The sequence below is a fragment of the Rhamphochromis sp. 'chilingali' genome, assembly GCF_963969265.1.
Source record: "Rhamphochromis sp. 'chilingali' genome assembly, chromosome: 4".
Lineage (NCBI taxonomy): Eukaryota > Metazoa > Chordata > Actinopteri > Cichliformes > Cichlidae > Rhamphochromis > Rhamphochromis sp. 'chilingali'.
Genome location: NC_137948.1, coordinates 17930878 through 17950916, shown reverse-complemented (window position 1 = coordinate 17950916; position 20039 = coordinate 17930878). Strand labels below are relative to the sequence as shown.

Here is a 20039-nt window from a genome sequence, read left to right as displayed (position 1 = left end):
GTCTCTCTCTGTCTCTCGCTAGCAAAGTTGACCCAGACAACAAAGTAAAGCTAGTTTTCGGCTACGAGCCCGACACGGAACCTGACGCATTAGCTAGAGGTCCCTTTACTATGGTTCGGAGCCGCGGACCTGTTTTATATACACGTGGAATAGTTTTCTATACGAGATCGCCTCAAAAAGTGCAGCCTTACCTAATGTCCACCTACTGTTACTCATTTTATATTAAGATTTAAAAATCTAGTTGGTGTTGGTATGGCGAGTAGCCTTCAGTAATAGTAATAAATCACAAAGCAATAGTACATTCATGTAGTTGTAAAAAAGAATGATAATACATTAAGTAATGCAAAGTATTCAGAATAGATTACTCTCATTGAGTAACGTAACAGAATACGTTACAAAATACATTTTGGGGCATGTATTCTGTATTCTGTAGTGGAATACATTTTAAAAGTAACCTTCCCAACACTGTGGATGAGTCATTGGTGTGTGCTTGGAGTAATTTTGGTAGGTCGGTCACTCTTCCCACTGGGAAGGTTTACTCCTGTTCCAAGTTTCTCCATTTGTTGAAGATACCTCTTGCCACAGTTTACTGGAGACCCGAGGGCTTAGAAATGTCTCTGTTGATGTCAGGCCTGAGTGTGGAAGGTTTGTTTGATGATCTGAAACACTAGTGTGTAACAAATATGGAAAGAAATTAAGAAATCAGGAAGGGGGCAAACAGTGAGCTTGAGAAACATTGACATAACATTTACATTTGTAAGTAAGTAAATTTATACAAATTCAGACAAAGTGCTTCACGTCAAATAAAACCAACAGAAAAAGAAATAAACAATAAAATAGAGTCTAAAAAGCTTTTCGACTCCACTGAGTTCACAGATCACAGACTGGAGAGACTGAGATTTAGAGTACTTGTTTCTATTTGTACTTGTTTTTGTTTCAGTCTCATTAAATTTGTTTTGAAGTCGGATGAAAACAAAATACGCTAAACAGGGACGTGTGAATGCCTTTTTCCGCTATTAATCACAACGTTGTGTACAGATCTTATTTGGAATTTCCTTTTATAAAATGTATTCATGCACTGGGAACGATCCTGGCCGCCCTCAACCGCCTCCTGTCCCCCACCCTCCCGGCCTGCTTTTCTAAAAACATGTTGACCTGGATCAGTTCTCAAAGTGAGAAATGAGGCAGCCGCCTGCTTCTGTGTAAATTGGCTCTCGTGGCATTTGAGGGGGAGTCATCAAGCTGGGCCACAGAGACGAACAGCACTACAGAAAATAGCTCCCATCAACTGCTTATCAAACTTAAAAAGGACTAAAGAGATGAGTTATTAAAAAGGTGTTGAGGGCTTTTGGTGATAATTTCCATCGTTGACCTTCTCAATTAGGTTTGCTGTGGGAAAATGTGTGGGTGCTTTTGAAGGGAAAAAGTGATGTCTGAAACAGAGACTTGCCTGCAGCAAAACATGTCACTAAAATGAATTGATATCCCACTGCCACCTATATGGGTGCTATATCTATACACAGGTGGCTCTGTTGGCAGCAGTGACAGTCTTCCCTTCACTAATTACAGGCCTTTCTGTTAGACACAGTATTTGGTATTTATAGGATGGCTGTAAGAGGATCCTCCGGCTGTTTTCAGCTTCAGGCTTTTGCACTGTAACAAACTGCTGTAAAATACCAGAAATTAAGTCCTTTAATGCACAATTTAGTGTGAAAACCACTAAATACTGTGAATGCTTAGTCCTCTAAAGAAAGAAAAATAATGCAAAAGCTACCAAGCTATATATACGTATATATATTACTTTGAGTGGATTTTCTTAATACAAAAGTTTTAAAAAAAATCTATAAATAAATTTAGGAGGAGAACATTTAGGAAGAAACGTTTTATAATAATGGATTGCATTTATATAGTGCTTTTCAAGACTCTCAAAGCACTTTACAATTCCACTATTCATTCACTCTCACATCCACACACTTGTGGAGGGAAGCTAAATTTGTGGCCACAGCTACTGACAGCTGGGACGCTGCCATATCGCGCCATCGGCCCCTCTGGCCAACAAGTAGGTGAAGTATCTTGCCCAGGAACACAATGACCAAGCCAGACAGAGCTGGGGATCGAACCGGCAACCTTCCGGTTACAAGATGAGCTTCCCAACCCCCTGAACCACGATCGCCCCAATGACAATAAAAAATAAAAAATGACAAAAGGGGAAAATAAATATACCCCATAAATGACCCGACTCAGTCACTTGAATGTTAGTCAGGTGTATTCATGGCTGAATGGGTAAGTAGAGTAACATTCCCTTAACAGTATCATCTAAAGTGGGTAGGAGAAATGCAACACACCTTAGTGCAAGAAGAGAAGAAACTCAGAAACATAACACAGAATGTAATCAAAATCATACAAATTGCAATACATTAAATAACTGCTTTATGAGTACTTAAGTATAGTATAGCCTCCTAGATTAATTCTGGCCATTCTCAGTGCAAATTTAACAGACAAATTTTTACAGTGTACAATAAAGATCTGTCACGTGATTATTATTCTACTGCTTTCATGTGTAACCCACATTCAAGTGTAAATGCCACCTTGTTTTTGATTGTGAAACTTTGTGAATCATCACACTCCTGCCTTTAATGGGCAAAACAGTAATAACAAGTTTAGTTTCATTCAGACCTCTTAGAGGCAGCACACGCTGTTCCTTCGAGTTATTGTCGGCCCACTTTGTCCCTCTGTGTACTCACTTACTTGATTCCCTGACCTCTGACCTCTGTGCCTACACTACTTAGTCCTATTTTACTGCAACCCAACACCTCCTCATGCGATGTAACGCCCACCTGCTGTCTCATGACTAGAAAGTAAGGAGTTTTTAAAAATAAACCATTTGGCGAGCGCGTTTGTGTATTTATGTGCAAAAGAAAGAAGGGAAAAATAAGGTTTCCATGGAAACTAAAGAATTGTGTCTAATTGGCAATAACACTTCAAAGAGGTCTGAAATAAAAGGCCATAAAGCTGGCCTTGCACAGTCGTTTGGAAATGAATGACAACGCACAATAAGCACTGCTTGTTTTGATTTATTATTAATGCTTTATTTATTTACACAGATTGATAGTTCAATCTGTGCAGAACAAGCACAACATGGTTTTGGCCACTGTAGCAGCCTGTTCTGTCTATTTCTGGGATGGACGCTTATAAGAAACCAAAGAAGGAGAGATTATTTTGGCAGACAGGTGCTCTGTTTATTCAGCATACCCCCCACCCCCCCACCCACACACACAAATGCAAACGCGCATGTGAAAGTGCGTGAATGGACAAAATGTGATTTGTCTTAAATTTGGTGAGAAATTAAAAAAAAATCATGTGGTCATAATAGCTGCAGCTCAATTTTCTTTTAAGTGTCGAGTTTAATTTATCTGCAACTTAGAGGCTTTAGATTTTTATTTCCAAATTTTCAGTTGAAGTTTCCAGGATGTTGACACAAACATTGTTATGTAACCTGTTAAACCAGACGTTAATCTCACTTGAATAACACTTAATCAAATGAAAAATACAAATGAGTTGGGAGCAGCAACAAAAGTTCCATTTTATTTAGTCTCACATAATTTATGGTGGGTTCTTAGAGGAGCAAGAACTGAACCGGTGGAAGGTTTGTAGTGATTACCCTCTTCCACCACTCTTCTTGTCAAAAGACTGGTTGTTCAGTCATCAGGGTTGACAGTGCAAGCCATTTGTATCCTGCAAAAAAAATGGAAGAGATCCGTTTTGTGTGTCAACTTGGTTGTAAAGCATGTGCCATTTACAGTATCCTCTTGTTGTCTACCTTTAAAGAAGCTTTAAATGATTCAAAACCAGTCAGATCCTGTGTGTCGGTGTGCTATGCCTGTAAATAGCTGAGCGTCCAGCATGTTGCTATGTATATTTTTGTTGACTACTGAAGACTTTTTATATCCACATGTGTTAATATGAGGCATCGATTGCTGACTGTAAGCTGGCGTGAAGTGACAACACTGATTTGAAGAGCACGAGAACTCTGCACAACCAAAACCTGGACACAGAGGCTATCTGCAGAGGCGAGCATGGAGAGTCCACGCACAGAGATTTAATGGCCAAAAAGTTTTGTGCAGAGACTTTGGTCCCCCTCCAGTGATAGGTGCGCTATCCACTGTGTACCCTGCATTCTTATTCTTGCTCTAGCAGCTGAGAATCCTAATGGCTGCATTAAAAAAAGGAAAATTTTCACACATCCAGTAAAATAGTACACCTTTATCTTTCCTCAACATAAGCTGCATTAAATTTAGTAATCTCTGATTCTTTTTATTGAAATTTCAGACTCAAACTGATTTATGAATACATTTCAGTAAAACTCATAACATTACCATCAACCATAGCAGGATTTTCTTTTTAATATGAAACCTGATTAACATGAAGTCAGCTAAGCCAGATGTCATGTGTCAAAGTAAAGCTGCAAGTCTTTTTTGTTTGTTGTCTTTTCAATAGCCAGATCGATGACTGAGACCCACACCAGTGTAACTGAAGAATACCGTGGTCTCCTCTTTGCATGTACACCACTTTGTTATATGTGATGCAGAGTAATATGACAGTTCTGCTATTAACCCTATAATGCCATCCTCTAGAGTATTAATTCAAAATCAGAATAAAGACGTGTCCTTGATTAGCAACAATGGGCTTCCCTGAAAATGGCACAATGCTACAGATGATTACAGATCAAGGTTTGCTGTGAACCTATAAATATTTTTGCACTTCTGACAATCCTGTCCGGTCTCTTCCTTTTTTTTCAGTCAGGTTATCATACCAGAAAGACATATTGAGCATAATAATACTTTCAATCAAGCAGACAAAGTGTCCTGGCAACACCAGAGCTTCTTAATATCCTAATTCAAAATAATCTCTGACAAGGTTTTTGTAATTAGAATCAATATTACACATAAAATTTGTGATTTTATTTTCTTTTGTTTTCACTCAGGTCAAAACAGAACCTGAGCAGGACTGATTGTATGTGTTATCGTATGTATTAGCCATAGATATGTGTTCCTAATAAATAGGCAAATCGGTGTAATCATACAGAATAAATTTAGCAGTTTTCCCAGTAAGAAGATGAAACTGTAGATGTTCCAAACATGCATCTAAAGTGGGGATAATTTCCACTGAAGCATTTAAGGAATAGCTTTGATATTACACAAGAAAAGTCATGTTGTGTCCTTATTCCATATAAACACACACTAAAATGCTTCACAGACACTTCTTCTATTTCTACAGGATTTTGTCAGGATTACAAAAGTCTTCACTGGTGTTTATCTTTTGTTTTCTTTTTTTTCTTTTTTTTTTGGATGCGAGTCTCAGTATCTGCCTGAGTGGGCTAAAGTCTAAATTATACAGTCCACATCTCCACTCTCTGGGGAAAACAATAGCACATATAAATAGGATCATAATCAGAGCTCTCTCTCTCTCTCTCTCTCTCTCGCTCTCCCTCCCTCCCTCTCTCCCACACACTCACGCTAGCAGGGATCAGGGCAGATGCACAACCACCAGGCTGGAGCAGCTCTCATCAGCTACTATGGAGCAACAAGCCCAAGCTCAGGATGGAGGCATGTGCAAGTTTGTGCAAGACAACTCTTGGAGCGTATTCATGACATAGGTGTTTCTCTATTAAAGGGAAGCAAGGAAGAAAAAGAGGGGAGAGCGGCAGAGACTGTAAATCCACTCAAGTTTCTTTTTTTTTTTGGAGGATGAAACTACTAATTCAGTCTGCAATAACACAAAGGTGAGTGTTTAAAGCTCCATCTTTATGTTTGTTCCCCCACAGGGAAGGTCTTAGTCATAAGAAGTGTTTTAAGTTTATAATGATGGAACAATGACATGTAAGCTTTTAGCCCAGCGTATTTCCTTTCCTCACCCAAGTCTAGATCTCTTTAAAAGTGCATTATAAGGAGCTGCCACCTTCGTAGGCTCTGCTGCACTTCTTTTTTCCCTGTTCTAACTAACTAATTAACTACCGAGAAAATGTAATCAATACTTAAACGAAACCCTGACGCTACTGAATAAGTCAACTGTAATAAATGTGGGCAGGGCAAACAGATAGAGGAAAAGATTTCAAAGGACTACATCATTTTCAAGGTTAGGATAGTATTCCGCTCTCACCACCCTCCTCCTCCTCCACCTCCCAGCTGTCAATTATTCCTGCAGGCTTTGGATTGATTTTCAGCACTGGACAGCTCCTGTGGCCTCAATGAAACGGACACACGTCATAGCTGCAGCTTTGTTTGAAAACTGCCCCGTCATAACTTTTGTGTGCACTGTGTGAACCATTGATCGGCTTGTTAGACCTTCTCCTGCAGGGATGGATGGAGCAGAGATGGAAACTTAATCTTATATGTTTTAAATGTTTTAATGTTTTTAATATTGAAAGTGCTGATGCCATAGTTCAGTTGTCACTCAAATACCAGCAAAATTCATTCCCTTGAGTTTCAGTCCCTGTTCATTATCAGCAGGATATCAAGTCAATCAAATGGTAAATGGCCTGTATTTTATATAGCGCTTTACTAGTCCCTAAGGACCCCAAAGCGCTTTACATATCCAGTCATCCACCCATTCACACACACATTCACACACTGGTGATGGCAAGCTACATTGTAGCCACAGCCACCCTGGGGCGCACTGACAGAGGCGAGGCTGCCGGACACTGGCGCCACCGGGCCCTCTGACCACCACCAGTAGGCAACGGGTGAAGTGTCTTGCCCAAGGACACAACGACCGAGACTGTCCAAGCTGGGGCTGGGGCTCGAACCGGCAACCTTCCGATTACAAGGCGAACTCCCAACTCTTGAGCCACGATCGCCCCACAATCAAAGGCAAATGTTCAAGTGAAGTCAGAAGTCGGTGGTAATAAAATCAAAGTCCAGTTGCCAGTTTTTGTTTTCCTGTCAAGTCAAAGGTCTCAAGATTAATGACTAGAGTTTGGCTTCATCCACATCTCTATTACAGAGCAAAAATACAGGTGTGAGGTCATATAAACCAGTATGTTTATCTAATGCACTCTAAAGGGAAGTAAAAGTGAAGTGAGAAGAGTAATATTTTTTCTGAAATGTACAAAATTGAAGCAGAAACTGAAAAGAACAGAAGTTTAAAAATAAAGATTAGATTCCACCACTGTGTGTAATTAAAATTTACAGACAGACTGTTCATTGTTCATTCTCCAAATTGAACAGTGAAAATCACGACACTGAACAACCATCCACCAACTATCACAGCAGCTGCATCCTTAGAAAGGAAACCATTCTTCCCTTTTTTTTCCATTTACTTGAGCTGATTTGCCTGTGTTCATTATTGTGAGGTCCATGAAGCCATGAGTCTGGTAAGCGCAGGGACGTTTCCAGGGTTTTGCAATTGGGGTGACACACGGGTCCACGAGGAACAGGGGCAGGGGTGCAGCACAGGAAATCCAAATACTTAATGAGATTTAAAAGTCAGTGTAGAAAAACTGGGCAAGATTCTCTGCTTCATGCACAGCCTGTTGATGTTTGATGTTGCATGTCCTGTTGATGTTTTTATTTTTGTATGTGTTGGACACAGCAATTGTTTTAAAAGTGTAAAAAAAAAAAGTATGTACATTTTTATTTAAGTAAAAGTTATATTCCTATATGTTTAAAAGACAAAAACAAAAAACAAAAACAAAAGTAAGGAAAAGGAGAATACCCTAATAATCTTCTGATGGCACATGATCTATTTATTAAGGTTGCATCTCTGTAAATAATCAAATTCAAGGTCTGGTTAAAAATACAAAAAAACATTCAGAAAAATTGTATTCAGAAAATTCCTTCTCTTTAAGATGGTTCATAATACAGAATTTTTATGGAACTTTCTGCAGTGTACTTCAATCGCTTAATAGTGCACAAAAAGTTATACAAACAAAAATATTTTAATTAAATAAAGCAAACATACTCGTTATGTTACACATTTCAAAATCACATATATATTCTTATTGGATCATAATTAATGATTCATTGCTGTTGATCACTTTAGTGTTGGAGCTGTTGATTATTTTTTATTATCTTTACAATAAATTGTAAAACAAAACTTTAACCACTGGCTTGTATATGTAGAAGACTATAATTCTTTTGTTAAGACTAAACCTTTTCAACAGTTTCAACTAGTCACTGCTTATTTCGTGTGTGTGTGTGTGTGTGTGTGTGTGTGTGTGTGTGTGTGTGTGTGTGTGTGTGTGTGTGTGTGTGTGTGTGTGTGGTCAGGTCTGCTGAGTGATCAAGATCCTATTTTTTTTAACTTGGACAGAGTGTAGAGCCAGTGCTGTCCTCAGGGATATGTAGGTCCTTCTCACTTAAGAACATCTTGTACAGAAATACAGAAAAATAGAGGACAACAAAAAAAAAAAGTCACACCCAAAAGCGTGCCAGTTCTCTCGCACATTTCTTTATTAAAAAGCCTTTACACAGGCAGAAGGAAGAAATACAAAAACAGGGTGCAGAATACACGTGTGTGTGTGTGTGTATGTGTGTGTGTGTGTGTGTGTGTGTGTGTGTGTGTGTGTGTGTGTGTGTGTGTGTGTGTGTGTAAATCTTCTAATTTTATGCAAATGGCATTACACTTTATAGTAACATCCTCTGATGTTATAATCTTCATCTTAATCTGTATTTTTTCCCACTCTTTGGCCACCTCAAGTGACCTTGCACCTGTAAACCTTTATTTCTTTGTTTCTTTCCCTATTTCTTTATCTGTGTGTTTCTTTTTTCTCATTCCCCTCTTCTCATATGATCAGATGTCAGATTACATGATCAGATTACACAAAAGGGCTTAAGCCAGGTCATAAAGCTACTGCCATCCACCTTTCGTATTGTTGTTTGAATCGAGGGATTAAGGGAAGTAGTAATCTGTTATTTGAAGAGGGCTTCCTCCATCCTCTCCTCTGCATGGGATTATTATGTTGGAATATGAAAGTTTGGCTTGGCTGACGTAGTTGAATAAGAGCTACGTCATGCATGAGCATCCCTCTCAGAGTCTTTGACACAGTATTTAATAATAATATTAATCTTGTAGAGCTTTGTCATGCACTGTGCTGTATCCCTGTTGAGTTTCGGTGCGATTCTGTGGATGGCTCTCTCCTCTCTGTCAGTTTATCTCGTCCTGTCTCACAGGATAAATCATCATCACACACAAACACACAGGGCACAGCAAGTCAGTCCCTTTGAGAGGAGAGATGTTCTTATGGCGACAGCTAATACACTAACTATGATCATCAATTACTGTAGCTCTCTCCCTGGACTACTGTCAGCTGGGGAAAAGGAACCAGCATGCATAAAAAACAGTAACTGACTAATGATGAGGAATAAGAAAATAGAAGAGAAAGTACAAATATCCAAAAGTGACATCGCGCTACAGTCCGTTGTTTTACTTAGAGGACACAGGAAAAGGTAGTGAGCAGGTCTGTGGTAAACTTTTCTCAACTTCGAGGGGACGCAAACCACTGAATGACATATAGCAGTGTAATAGACGGTTACCTAGGCAACAGGGGCCTTGAATGTCCATTAGTGACAAACGGTCAGGTTCAAAGCGATACATGAGAAGTGATATGTGGACATACCTTAAGGAGACATTAATTCAGCGAAGAATTGCAGTGAATTTCAAATTGCTAGGATTATTTGAATCCACATGTACATGCTGTATATTTTATGTACATGTGGTTTAGGTTTTAGCACCACAGTTCAGCATTTTGACTAAAGCTGGAAGGAATTTTAAGTAGTTTGTGTCACATTTAGGCAGCCTAAAGAGACACCACACAGGAAGTGTTTCATATTCGTAGCTGATGGATGCAATTTAACATGTGTTACATGATGGTAAAGGCTCGTATTTAAAGTAAAGGGGTTGTTCAAACTACCTTATTTTATTTTTACTCATTTCGTAACTGGTGGAAACAAAAATGGGCCTGTATTTCATGATGTTTACTTCCATAGCTGTTTTGTTCGTGTTTTAGTAAGAACAAAGCTTGTTTTATGAAACTTGTAATGTTCTTTTATGTTTTTATTGTCATAGAGCAGAATATTTTTCTAACAGCCCAATAAAGTGACAGCATTTTCTGAAGCATCAGGAGTTTCGCCTGCACTCCTAGAAGGTGAACTTGGTTTTGTGAAACCACTACTTCTATAATCATTAAATACATTGAACTGTATTCAACTGCGTTCACTGAAAGATGTGTCTATGGCTTTGTCAAAATGATGATCACCATGGCAACAACACTATACTGCTGTGCTGTGCTGTACTATAAATACTGCAAGGTATTTCCCTTATTTTGGACACTGTGAGCGAACAGATCAGCCAACATGGCTTCAAAGGCTTAACTACAACTACAAAAAAAAAGTTTTGTTGGGGGGCTAATAGTTTGAGAGTTATCATTTTTTTGTTTTATTATATCCATGCCCATTCATATCTTCAAACCTTGTTGTAAATTGATTTTTAGTTATTTATTTATATTTTTGAGTAGTGTTGTCCGCTCTTTAAAACCTAAAATCTTCTTTATTTCTGACATTGACTAAGACTTAAAAACAAACGAAATAAAGCATAATAAACTTATAATTTTAATTTCCACCATTGTAATAAAAAAGAAACAATCTTTAACCACTAAGGATAGGCAGTTCAGTTTAATCAAGAAAACAGAAGTAATAAATGGATTTTGTGAATGTGGCTGAAGCACTAATATAAGGGAGGTGGAAAGGGTGAATTTGTTTTTCAAGGTGTCCTTGGGCAAGATGTTGAACCCCAGATTAGTCCTGATGTATCCATCGGAGTAAATGTGTGCATGAAAGTAAGAAATATCCTTAAACGTATAGAATAACGTGCTTCATGAATGTGGCGTGGAGTTAAAAGCATTCTGAGTGCTCGCTTAAATGTGAAAAGCACAAGGGTATATGCACTCACAGATAATTTAACTACATGTCCCTGTTCAATCCAAATGTCTAATCATCCAAATACATGGCAGCAAGTCCTTGCATTTGGGTATGCAGACACGATCTAGCTGTCCTGCAGAGGTTCAGCATGGTATGGTTGTGGCTGCTGTTCAAAAGAGAGAACAGCATTGGTTTCAAAAAAGAGAAAATATCTGGCGAGCGGCAGTTCTCTGGTTGAAAATGCTATGCTGATGTCAGATGTCAGAGGAGAATGGCCAGGCTGCTTTGAGCTGAAAGAAAGGTAGTAAGTTAAATAACAGTCATTAAAATCAAGGTATGCAGAAGAGCATCTCTGAACACAAAATAAATGAAACCTGAAGAAGTCTGGAAAAATGTTGCCTCGTCCAATGAGTCTTAATTTAGATTGCAGGTCAGAATTTGGTGTCAACAACATAGCTGTGTCTCGCCTTGCATCAGTAGCTCAGGCTGCTATCAGTGGTGTAATGGTGTGGGGGGAATATCTGGGACACTTTAGGCGTCTTAGTACAAACTTAGCATCGTTTAAATGGCAAAGCTTACCTAAGTATTTTTGCTGACCATGTCATTCTGTTGGCTGCTTCCAGCAGGATAACGCACCATGTCGCAAAGTTTAAATCACCTCAAACTGGTTTCTTGAAAATGGCAATGAGTTCCCTTTACTTAAATGGCCCGCTCAAACCAACAGAGCACCTCTGTGATGTGTTGGAATGAGAGATGAACAACAAATCAACAGCATTTGTGTGAAGTTATCATGTCAGTATGGCATTGGGTGTGTGTGTGTGAATGTCAATACTAGTCAATTTAAGATGAAATTATTGATATTTGGAAAAACTGTAAATCATCAAAAACAAAACAAACTTTATCTTGAGAAGCGAAACAAAACAGCATGTCATGTAAAACTGCAAAGCCTAAAGAAGCAAATATAATAGCGTTATTAACGACATGTTTCTGCTGACAATTCTAAACAAAATTTAGTCAAAATATAACAAATCTACAATAAGTCAGGGCAACAAGAAAGAGTAATTTTCCCATTATAAATGCAGGCCAAACAGACCAGTCTGTGAACTGTGTCATGCTCGCCTTAGCCAACAAATGAACTCGTTGACACTCACACGGGTCTGACCCATGTGGCATGGCATACTGCCTGACGTCTTTAAGAACTCCATAAGTAAAGGTTCCCTCCTCCAGCTGTGAGAGTTAAGATGATGTAATCATCTGCCCTATTGGGATTATCCAATAGAAGATAATCCTTTATCCAGCCACTGAGCAGCCAGTTCATAACATCTGTCCTTGGTGTAACACGAGCGTGGAACCGTTGCATACAAGGGTTCATTACACGACATCCAATCCCATCAAAATCTGCTTGCGTGTGTGTGCTCATGTGTGTTAAAATGTGTAGCGGGGCATGTGCTTGTTATTGACGTAACGGCGATATCGAACGGAGGCTTTTAAACTACAGTTGTCAAAAGTTTTCCCAAGACAATCCATTTCTGCTCTTTCATTAATGCAGGCCTAATTCACATCAGCCAAAGTGATTCATGTACAATAAAACATAAACCACTAACGGCCTGTTGTGTTGCGTGTGACTGGCCCTCTACTGGTTATGCAACCCTGTGGTTTTTGTTCATCCTGGTTCCCGGTTTGCTGACATAACCCTGTCATCAGGCCAAAACAGCGAATCAATTGTTCCTCTAACAGTAGATTACCACTGATTCATCTCTTAAAACCTTTGTCCCTTCCACAGCCTCTCTGGTTTTCCACCCCTGGTTTGGCCTGAAGGTCCCTAAGGCTAATCACTAGCAAGGACCTAATCAATGTGCTGTCATTATACAAAACTGTCTGGTCTGCTCCATGCATTAGGAAAGGCCAAAGTTTGTGAGGGATTTTTGATTGTGAATTTTTGACCTTTTTTATGGAACTATGGATGGTGGGCTGTGGGAGATTCTTGTCTTCTGTTTGTGTGTTAGCCCCCATTTGACGAGATGTCATTACTTTATTACAAATATTCACGGTCCAGTGAGAATCAGTCGTACTATCTTCAGTGTCTTTGAGATTGCTTTAGGTTGTTATTCTCCATTAAAAAGTCTAAACTAGCGAAATTGTTATTTTTTATGTTGCTGCTTTTTCAATCTTTATTTTATCACATCAGAACATATTTGTGTGGTGAATGAATGTATATTCACTTGACTCCGGATCTGCCCTTATTCTTCGTGGCATGGATTTGGCTGTGAACTGAAGATGCTGGAGATTGGTTCATTGTTTAATGACCAACTATGCAGGTGTACCTAATAAAGTGTCCAGTGAGTGATAATGTAGACTGCGAGTGATAAACAGACAGGTGAAAATTATCCGAATGTTCAGTGTTAAAGAAATTCTCAGGAATTTAAATTGGTGCATTAAAATGTAATGCAGCAATCCTCTAGATTTGCCAGAGGAATGGTGCAGAAGGTTTACAGTAAAACAACTGAATAAGCTGCATTAGAGCTGGCAATAATGTTCATGAATGTTACTGAAGAAGACAGGACTGTCCATTTTACTGCTGACAGAATTTTTTATAATGTGATGGAATGACATGGGAAGGGGCAGTGGGAATCATAATCGTGTGAATAATATCATTGGATCATTAATTATGGATTTATTGATGTGTTGTATGATGTGTAGGTGTTGTACATCAGTGCCTTTTATATATCTATATATAACGATGGAAATGATGGAGGGGAAACTGAAGATGGTTAATTCCTGGACCCTCGGGGGCTATCATATTCCTAGGAATTCCCAGGAATGAGCTATGTTCAGTTTCCCCTCCATAAGTTGTTGCATTTTATATGCTGTGATCTGTGCTCAAATTTTGATGTATTCTCATATTCTAAAAAACTTCAGCACGGCTCCTCTTTGTCCTCTACATTCACAGAAAATGCACCAAGAGAGCACAGTGCTGATAACAAACGCAAGTCACACCTGAGCTCATACTGCCTCCCTGTTCAGCAACAGTACGTTAATGGTTGGAACTACCCGCCCCAACCTACATTACTGCCCCCGCAGATACAGCCTGATGATCACCGGTGCCATGGGAGCGGTGCGGGTCAACAGGTAAGAGGTAATGGGACTGAAACTATGTCAGTGGATGCAGCTTTTAGAACATTTCTTCCTTTCAATTTGGCAAAGTATGTCCATTCATTAGTAGCCTTTTAAACACAGATATATTAAAAGTAAACCACAAAATCAAAGCGTTAGATTGAAACAGATGCACAGCTTTACTCCAAGTTTTAAAAAATTGAATTACAGGCTTAATGATGCAAGGATTAGTACGGCTGCAGAATATAGATTAAAGTTGATACAGCCTGTATTTATATCTGCTTTTATACTAGTTTTCTGGACACATGAGAGAGTTTTTTAATTCCTGTCTGTGTTATGTGGGTTTATTCATATTTGTTCGAACAAATGTAATCAGTCATTATCAGTCAAAGTTAGCTTGATGCAACCATTCATACTGTTGATACAGGTGGATGATAAAATCTAAAACAGCAGTTTTCATTTTAGGCTCCATAAACTACTAATTAAGAATTTATTTAGACTCATTTTTTTTTCTTTTTTTTCCTTCATTTTTCTTCCAGATACAGCATCGTTTCCACAGATGAAGATGCCCTGAAGATCTCCAGCCTGGGCCTCCACAACGGACACAGTCCTCTGAGCCAGCAAACGCTATCCGGGACCTGCATGCGAGGTGAGGAAGGAGGAGGGGGAGGAGGAGAGTGTCCCGGAAGCGATGACGGAAGAGGGGCTCTGTCTCTGAGGGTGACAAATGATCCGATTGTCCACAACAGCTGCCGAGCTTCACCTTCATGCCGCCTGGGCCTGGATCTGGGCATCGGGCGTGTGCGCAGTCGCTTTGTGAAGAAAAACGGCCAGTGCAACGTGGTTTTCAACAACATGGAGGATAAACCACGACGATACCTGGCTGACATTTTCACCACTTGTGTGGACATACGCTGGCGCTACCTCCTGCTCATCTTCACCACCACCTTCCTTCTGTCTTGGCTGCTGTTTGGCCTGATCTTCTGGGGAGTGGCATACGCTCATGGAGACTTTGACATTCGCATCCCTGATAAGGACGGAGATGCTCGAAGTAGCGCAGAGGAAGGAAAAACTGAGTGGCAGCCATGTATTCTCCACATCCAGGGTTTCATTGGGGCATTCCTCTTCTCCATAGAGACCCAGACCACCATTGGATACGGTTTCCGGTGTGTCACCGAAGAGTGTCCGTTTGCAGTGGTGACCGTTGTGGTGCAGTCCATTGTGGGCTGCATTATTGACTCCTTCATGATAGGGACCATCATGGCAAAGATGGTGCGGCCCAAAAAGCGGGCGCAGACCTTGCTGTTCTCGCATCATGCTGTCATCGCTCTGCGAGACGGGAAGCTGTGCCTCATGTGGCGGCTGGGGAACATGCGCAAAAGCCACATTGTAGAGGCCCACGTCCGTGCTCAGCTCATAAAGCCCTATGTGACTACAGAGGGCGAATACCTCCCCTTGGAGCAAACGGACATCGATGTCGGCTATGATGACGGACTGGATCGGCTGTTTCTGGTGTCGCCGCTGGTGGTGGTCCACGAGATCAACAAGAACAGTCCTCTGTATAACCTGAACCGCAATGACTTGCAGAAGGAGGACTTTGAGATTGTGGTCATCCTGGAGGGCATGGTGGAGGCGACAGCTATGACCACTCAGGCTCGCAGCTCCTACTTGGCTAAGGAGATCCTTTGGGGTCACCGCTTTGAGCCTGTGGTGTTTGAGAAGGGTGATCGCTACCATGTGGACTATTCCCGCTTCCATAAGACCTATGAAGTGCCATCTACACCTATTTGCAGTGCCAGGGAACTGAACCAGATGATGGGTCACAGGGGGCACTCCTCATCCTCCAGCTCGAGCTGCTCTCAGTCCCCCTCACCGTTTGCTCCGAGGGCGAGTCATCGCCTACTGGGCTCACACTCTCCCAGTGCTTTCTGCTACGAGAATGAGGTAGCTTTGTGCTGTGGGGATGATGAGGATGAGAAAGATCCAAAGGAGCAGCTGGGCGATTTAGGTTTCAAGGAGACATTTGTGGAAGAGCAGAGAGTGGAGATGTTATGTGTTCTGGACACAGAAAATCAGATCAGCCTTGACAGACTACAGCCTGCTCTACCTTTATACATCAGCAGAGAGTCAGGAGTTTAATCACTGGTAATGACTGCTCTTCCATTTATTTCCTCTCTTTGCGTGCACCCAACCAAAGTATTGAACTCTTGTAAAAAATAAAAGACGGTGAACGCAATAAAGCACACACGTCTTGCGAAAATACACACAGCTTTTAGTTCACATGGTTTCAGATAATGCACACTTTCAGTGTAACATCAACATCTGTCGAACCGCACAGCTCACCTGCTTTTAAACACGGTGACGAGGTAATTGTCTTCAATCATGAGTTACCCTGAACGTTCAATTGCTTACTTGTCTGTTTCTGTGTGACCTGTGTTTTAGGCGCAACTAAGCTTTCTGTTATTGATTTCCATTCATTTTTGTTTTTGTAAATATGATATAGTTTTATTTTAACTTTATAATGAGTTGACATCATATGCAGATAGCTACAGGATTAAAAAAAAATTAAGCATGACGCAAATGCTTCAAACTTTAACACACTTGCTTTCTTTGTGTAAAAATAAATTACTTCTGCATTTTCATCTTCTGTCTTCTTGCCTGAATTCTGCTGCATTTCACATCTTCTCTCTCTCTTTTCTTTCGAAGTTCATCACTGTATATTCTTTAGCGCTAACAAAGCACAGATGAAATCCAGAACCACACTATACAATTCAAACCTGTGCACACGATGAACGAGCACTTTACTCTTACTTTTTTTCAACAAACACAAACACTTTGCAACTGTGTTATGTTTTCTATGAACAAAACCACCTAATAAACAGCAGTATGTACTGTTATGACTGGAACTGCCTCTCGTCAGTCTCGAAATTATTTCACATTTTCAAATAATTTTACAGCTTTCGTGTCATTTACCACTTTGATCAGTCCAATTACGACATACTTTTAGCCTTATTATGTGTTGTGATGTTTAGGGATGGGTATCGAAAACCGGTTCTTGTTGAGAACCGGTTACCACTGTTTCAATTCCTTGGAATCGTTTGCCACTTTTAAAAACGATTCCCTTATCGATTCCAGTCGCCCCGAATGACGTCATCACGTTGAGTAGCGTCTTTTACCCAGTAGGAAACACGGCGCCTGAGCGGCACAAACGCTCAAAAGTTTGGTTACACTTTATGAGAAAGGATGACAACAGGGCAACGTGCAATACTTGCAAAGTAGAGATTTCATCAAAGGGAGGAAACACTACGAATATGCAAAAGCATTTGCTCAAAAAACACGCGATTGCTTTCAACGAATGTCGTGTTTTTGATCCGCTCCGGACTAGCGAAGCTCAACCCAGCAGCAGCGGTAGCGTTTCCACGTCCTCTCCCGTTAATACTGCAGGTAACTAATCAATTAGCATTGCATATTATGTTAGCGCGATTTACCTTATTACAAAACCTGCTATTACTGTGCGTTGCATTTAGATAACCATGATGAGAGAGACAGAGTCTGGCTGGCTCAGATGCTGGCAGTTGTCGCTGCAGTCTACCGGTAGCGTCTCCTTTCAGGCCAGGATAGACGAATGTCACCCAGCAGTGTCTAAGTTTGTGGTCAAAGGCTTGCACCCATTTGCCACAGCAGATGCCCCCGATTTCACTTTGGTAAGTGAATGTGTTTAATTGTAGGCAGGGACATTACTGGATATTCTTGTGTAATTGCTACAGAATAATTTATGTTAAACTTTGTTATTGCTACAGGAGAATATTTATTTTATTATTTTACATATACATTTTTTTCCTGGGGACCCTGTGACACCCCATTGAAGAGCCGAAGGCTGGATCTCTTAAGATCTCACTGTTGGGTTTGTAAGGCCATGTTACTCCTAAATTTCTATCTTGTTCAAAGAGAAGATATAAAACACAGTTCTAAGCTAATCGACTTTAGTGTTCTCCTTTTTAAAAAAAAAGAATTGATAAGAGAATCGATAAGGAATCGAATCGTTAAACAGAATCGAAAATGGAATCGGAATCGTTAAAATCTTATCAATACCCATCCCTAGTGATGTTACAGGTGCTTTTCTATGAGAGAATACAAATGAGGAGTTTCTAAAAAAAATTTTAAAACCACTTCAAACTACTAAAAACTGAAGCATGTTTAAAGCCTAGTGCAAAAAAAAGGAAGAAAGGTTCAGTCTCTATATTTGAACCCTCAAAACAACTTTATAGGGGCTTAATAAGCTGGTGATTTGCAGTGCCTGCGTCCATCTTTTATATACAGTCTATGAATCAGAATCAGAATCAGAATACTTTATTGATCCCTGGGGGAAATTATTTTTTGTTACAGTGCTCCATTTTAAACCAACATTAAGACAAGACAGACAATACGCTAACTAAGAATAGTACAATATATACATATATATACATACATACATACATAAGTCACTTATAAATAAATAGTTGGAAAAGAAACATGTGTAGCTGTAGCAGCAAACAGTGTGTTAAGTGGATGCGTTGTACAGGGAGATGGCCACAGGCAGGAATGATTTCCTGTGTCGTTCAGTGGTGCTTTTCGGTAATCTCAGTCTCTCACTGAACGAGCTCCTGTGGCTGACCAACATGTCATGGAGTGGGTGGGAGGTGTTATCCAACATTGTCTTTATCTTGGACAGCATCCGCCTCTCCGACACCACCTTGAGGGAGTCCAGCTCCATCCCCACAACATTGCTGGCCTTACGGATCAGTTTATTAAGTCTGTTGGCATCTGCGACCCTCAGCCTGCTCCCCCAGCATGCAACAGCATAGAGGATCGCACTGGCCACCACAGACTCATAGAAAATCCTCAGCATTTTCTGGCAGATGTTGAAGGACCTCAGTCGCCTCAAAAAATAGAGACGACTCTGGCCCTTCCTGTAAAGTGCTGTGGTGTTTTTAGCCCAGTCCAGTTTATTGTCAATGTGTACTCCAAGGTATTTATAGTCCTCCACAATGTCAACACTGACCCCCTGGATTGAAACAGGGGTCAAGTGTTTCCTGGTCTTCCTGAAGTCCACGATCAGTTCCTTGGTCTTTGCCACGTTGAGCTGCAGATGATTCTGCTCACACCACGTGACAAAGGAGTCGATCACAGCCCGGTACTCTGTCTCATCATCCCTGCTGATGCATCCAACCACCGCAGAGTCATCAGAAAACTTCTGAAGATGGCAGGTCTCTGTGCAGTGGCTGAAGTCTGTGGTGTAGAGGGTGAAGAGGAAGGGGGAGAGGACAGTCCCCTGTGGTGCCCCTGTGTTGCTGATCACCTTGTCAGACACACACTGTGGGAGACGTACATATTGTGGTCTTCCTGTCAGGTAATCAACAATCCAGGACACCAGAGAAGCATCCACCTGCATCGCTGCTAACTTATCACCCAGGAGGGTCGGCCTGATGGTGTTGAAAGCACTGGAAAAGTCAAAAAACATGACCCTCACAGTGCTCGCCGGCTGGTCCAGATGGGTGTAGACACGATTGAGCAGGTAGATGATGGCGTCCTCTGTTCCGAGACGAGGCTGATAAGCGAACTGAAGGGGATCCAGATGTGGTCTTACTATGGGTCGCAGCTGGTCCAGGATGAGCCTTTCCAGGGTCTTCATGATGTGGGAGGTCAGTGCCACGGGCCTGTAATCCTGGGGGCCACTGGGACGTGGCGTCTTTGGTACAGGGACGAGGCATGATGTCTTCCACATCACCGGGACCCTCTGCAGACTCAGACTCAGCATAAACAGTTTATGAAAGACTCCACACAGCTGGGGGGCACAGGTCTTGAGGAAAAGGGCTCTAACAAAGGCTCTGGGTTATTTGTTGCACTCTTTCATTGTTGCTATAAACTAAACTTACATTAACCTCCTAGGACCTGGCGTCCACATACAGTGGGGCAAAAAAGTATTTAGTCAGCCACCGATTGTGCAAGTTCCCCCACCTAAAATGATGA

General features: G+C 40.8%; 1 protein-coding gene across 1 annotated transcript; it reads left to right on the top strand.

Annotated features, from left to right (window-relative positions):
- Positions 1-5647: 5647 nt before the first annotated feature.
- LOC308395257 (ATP-sensitive inward rectifier potassium channel 12-like) lies at positions 5648-16887 on the top strand. Its single transcript, XM_080880045.1, has 3 exons — positions 5648-5782; positions 13867-14045; positions 14570-16887. Exons 2-3 carry the CDS (start codon positions 13954-13956, stop codon positions 16167-16169), a joined length of 1692 nt encoding a protein of 563 aa, XP_080736171.1. The 5' UTR covers positions 5648-5782; positions 13867-13953; the 3' UTR covers positions 16170-16887.
- Positions 16888-20039: the final 3152 nt, after the last annotated feature.

Coding starts and splice junctions, on each gene's coding strand:
- LOC308395257 (XM_080880045.1), top strand. CDS start 13,954: ATGGTTGGAACTACCCGCCCCAACCTACATTACTGCCCCCGCAGATAC. Junction 14,046..14,569: donor GGAGCGGTGCGGGTCAACAG/GTAAGAGGTAAT, acceptor TTTTTCTTCCAG/ATACAGCATCGTTTCCACAG.